The sequence below is a fragment of the Panicum virgatum genome, chromosome 4N, assembly GCF_016808335.1.
Source record: "Panicum virgatum strain AP13 chromosome 4N, P.virgatum_v5, whole genome shotgun sequence".
Classification (NCBI taxonomy): Eukaryota; Viridiplantae; Streptophyta; class Magnoliopsida; order Poales; family Poaceae; genus Panicum; species Panicum virgatum.
Genome location: NC_053148.1, coordinates 5,473,109 through 5,476,539, shown reverse-complemented (window position 1 = coordinate 5,476,539; position 3,431 = coordinate 5,473,109). Strand labels below are relative to the sequence as shown.

Genomic DNA, 3,431 nt, shown 5'->3' with positions numbered 1-3,431 from the left:
CCATCTCTGTGGTCTATCTTCTTGCGAAGGGGATGGATCTAATTTGCTCCCCCGTGAGCTTTTCCTTCTGCGTTGGCGGCTCTGTCGTTGGCGCCAGACTCCTGTTCCGGTCACTGGTGTCTTCATCGGTGATGGCGGATCGCTTGCTGCTCTTCCTCGACCTCGACGATGATGGCCGATGTGCTTGGGAGGCCGTTTACTCAGCATCGATGCCTGGCAGTAAGTCCTCCTCTGTGGTTTCTTCCAAAAGCTGGGGGTCTCGTCGGGTGGCTTGGGCGAGCTGCTCTTTTGGACGGTGTGCTTCTTCCCTGACGCCGGCGGATTCTGAAGAGGTGCAATGTCCAGGAGCTATGCGTGAAGATCCAAGGACTTTATTCTTAAATTTGAATGGTTTGAGGGTCTTATACGCAAATTTGCATCTCTGGAGGATGGGGATGACAGACTTTATTGTAAATTTCTTTTCCTCAAGGGTGCTCGTTGTAAAAACCGGGCTTTTATAAAATGGGATCCAGGCCCCTTCGGAAAAAAAAAAGAGGAAGCTGCCTCATGTCATTTATAATACAGCTGAGGGAAGGATGGAATGCACAAGCAACAAGCTAGACAAGAATAAATAATCAAGCAAGAAAAAACGCTAATTTCGCAAGCCAACATTCCAATTACATTTCACACTGATAGGCAGTCATAAGTTGTTTTTACACCCTAGACCAAAACTTCACCAGAACCATAAATTCAACAGAATAGATTACTGGGCCTAGTACAAAAGGGGGTACAAAAGCATCGAACCATATGGAAACTCCACCTATATGTCACTGATTGACAGCCACATGTGTTTTTGACACTGTAGAACAGGACTACGCCTTGTTTAAATGCAAAATTTAAAATTCCAAATCCAAAATTTAAAATTCCAAATCTATCCCATCGAAAGATAATCTTATATGCATGGAATATTAAATCTAAACGAAATAAAAAATAAATTGTATAATTTTCTTGTAAATTGCGAGACAAATCTAATGAGCCAAATAAGGATATGATTAGACACTAAATTATTACAGTACACATGCTTTAATGATGAATTAATTAGACCCATTAGATTTGTTTCGTAGTTTACAGACGAGTTCTGTAATTAGTTTTGTGATTAATCTATGTTTAATACTTCAAATGTGTAAAGATTCCATTTCAAAAAAATTTCGAATGCAACTAAACAAGGCCTACAATGGGACAACAGTTTAAACAGAATAGTACTACCTCCGTCCCAAAATATAAATATTTATTGACTTTTGCTGATCATGTTTGACCATTCGTCTTATTCAAAAAATTTATGAAAATATTATTTATTTTGTTATGATATATTTTATCATCGTATATATTTGAAGTATATCTTAATTATTTTTATTTTTTCTCAAATTTTTTAAATAAGACGATTCATCAAACATGATGAGCAAAAATCAATAAATGTTTATATTTTGGGACGGAGGCAGTAGTAGCCTCGGTTTCCCCATTACCAGGACAAGTTCAGAAATACAGAACAATTTGGCAACTGCAGCATTTCATACTTAGATCAGGGTGCTTCGAAAACGCCTAAGACACAGGATGCTTCGAAAACGCCTAAGACAAACGGCCGTTTGCCCCTTTCCAATCAAAGAGAGGAATTATCGAAGTAATGACATGTACAAAACTAATACTAGGTAGAATTAAACTGATGATTCACAAAGAAACATGAAAAAGCAGAGTGGCACATCCACATACCAAAACGCGCAGCCACAAGCACAATAAAGTTATGGGCTCATATCATCACATCTCAAACTCTTAAACGGGGTAAACATACCATCTCAAGTTCCCATCACATCACATGAACAACGAAACTGAAACTACAAAAGGTTCTTCCTTTGCTTGCACAACGAAACTACTACCAACAAGAGCATAAGCATACTGAGAACGGAAAGGAGGAACCGGAGCGGGGCGAGCCGGCGGCTGCGCGGCGCGGCGCCTACTTCTCGGATGAGTTGGGCCCGCGCTTCTTGCCGAAGCCGACGACGGCGGTGACGAATCGGCGGTTGTACTGCATCCTCTTGTACGCGCGGCCGCGGGGCTTCTTCTTCTTGTCCTGCTTCGCCACCTTGGGCGTCTGGCCGCGGACCTTCCCGGCACGGGCCAACGATCCGTGCACCTTACCTGCGCACAGCCACACCAAAATCCCGATCAGCACGCCACTACGCGAGGAAGCAACAGCCGGAGAAGAGGGGGCGAGGGGAAGAGATGGCGGTTACCCATGGCTGAGGAAGCGGCGGCGGCGACGGAGGCGCGGAGGCTGGGAGAGGCGGCGGCGGCTGTAGGGAGGGAAGAGGAAACCCTAGCTGAGGGGGCTGGCCTTTATAGGCGTGAGGAATTTTTTTGCGAGCGGAGTGGGGCTGACGGGTGGGCCGTGAGGAGATTAATGGGCCTTTCCACTCTAGGCCGTCAGACTGGACCGGACCATAAGGACTTAAGGAGAGACACTGGACCTAAAAAGTCCCCACGGCCTGTTTTCTTCTTAGTAGGCCTCACCGTTTCTGTGGGCTGTATTATTTTAGTCGTATGTCGTATGGGCCTAGTTGCATTCGGCCCCCTCCAGGAATTTTTTTTCATTTTTATATTTTTTAAAAATAAAAATTTCAAAAATATATGTCCGTTTTCAAATATTTCAAAAATATCCCCCGGTCGCCCCCCATAGGGCGACAGGCCCTAAGTGTAATTTTTTTCTTCAAATTTGCAACAATGTACCTGGAAAAAAAGGGGGCCTGTCGCCCCCCCTCGGGCGACCGCTGGGCCCGGCCCGCGAGCGCGGCAGGGGGCCTGTCGCCCCCCACGGGTGACCGGGGTAACCCCCCTATATAAGCTCCGACCCCCCTTCCCTCCTCATTTGAGCCCGAAAATTCCACCAAAAATTCAGAAAAAAAGAGAGAGGTGAGGAGAAGGGAAGCGGCGAAGCCCTGCCGGATTCAGCACTTGTGATCTGCAGGTTAGTACATTTAGTTTATATAATTTTTTATTTAAGTTTTACGCATTTAAGTAGGAGTAATTTAAGTAGGGGTGAGTAATTTAATTTAATTAGTGCTATAGTAGAACCATTTAAGTAGGAGTTTAATGATACTTTAGTTTGTAGTTACGTAGTACTAAATTAGTTTAGAAAATTAGTACTGCGCATTTATTATTACAATTGCAGTACTATTAGAGACGTGTTTATAAATTAATTATGATTTAGAATAGAATTTGGCATATGCAGTATAGAATTTGAGTGTCATCACGTAGTTATGAATACTTATACGTTGTAGTTGAATTTCATACTTAGTTTTTACGGATTATTGAATAAAGTAGTGAAGTAAATAGTATAACTCGATAAGTATTATGTGATATACAGATATGTCGAGAAAGATGCAGTTTCAAGTATTTTA

General features: G+C 43.0%; 1 protein-coding gene across 1 annotated transcript; it reads right to left on the bottom strand.

Moving 5' to 3' along the window:
* Window positions 1–1,743: 1,743 nt before the first annotated feature.
* Window positions 1,744–2,426, bottom strand: LOC120670889 (40S ribosomal protein S30-like). Its single transcript, XM_039951070.1, has 2 exons — window positions 2,268–2,426; window positions 1,744–2,172 (listed from the first exon to the last, which is right to left on the bottom strand). Exons 1-2 carry the CDS (start codon window positions 2,269–2,271, stop codon window positions 1,988–1,990), a joined length of 189 nt encoding a protein of 62 aa, XP_039807004.1. The 5' UTR covers window positions 2,272–2,426; the 3' UTR covers window positions 1,744–1,987.
* Window positions 2,427–3,431: the final 1,005 nt, after the last annotated feature.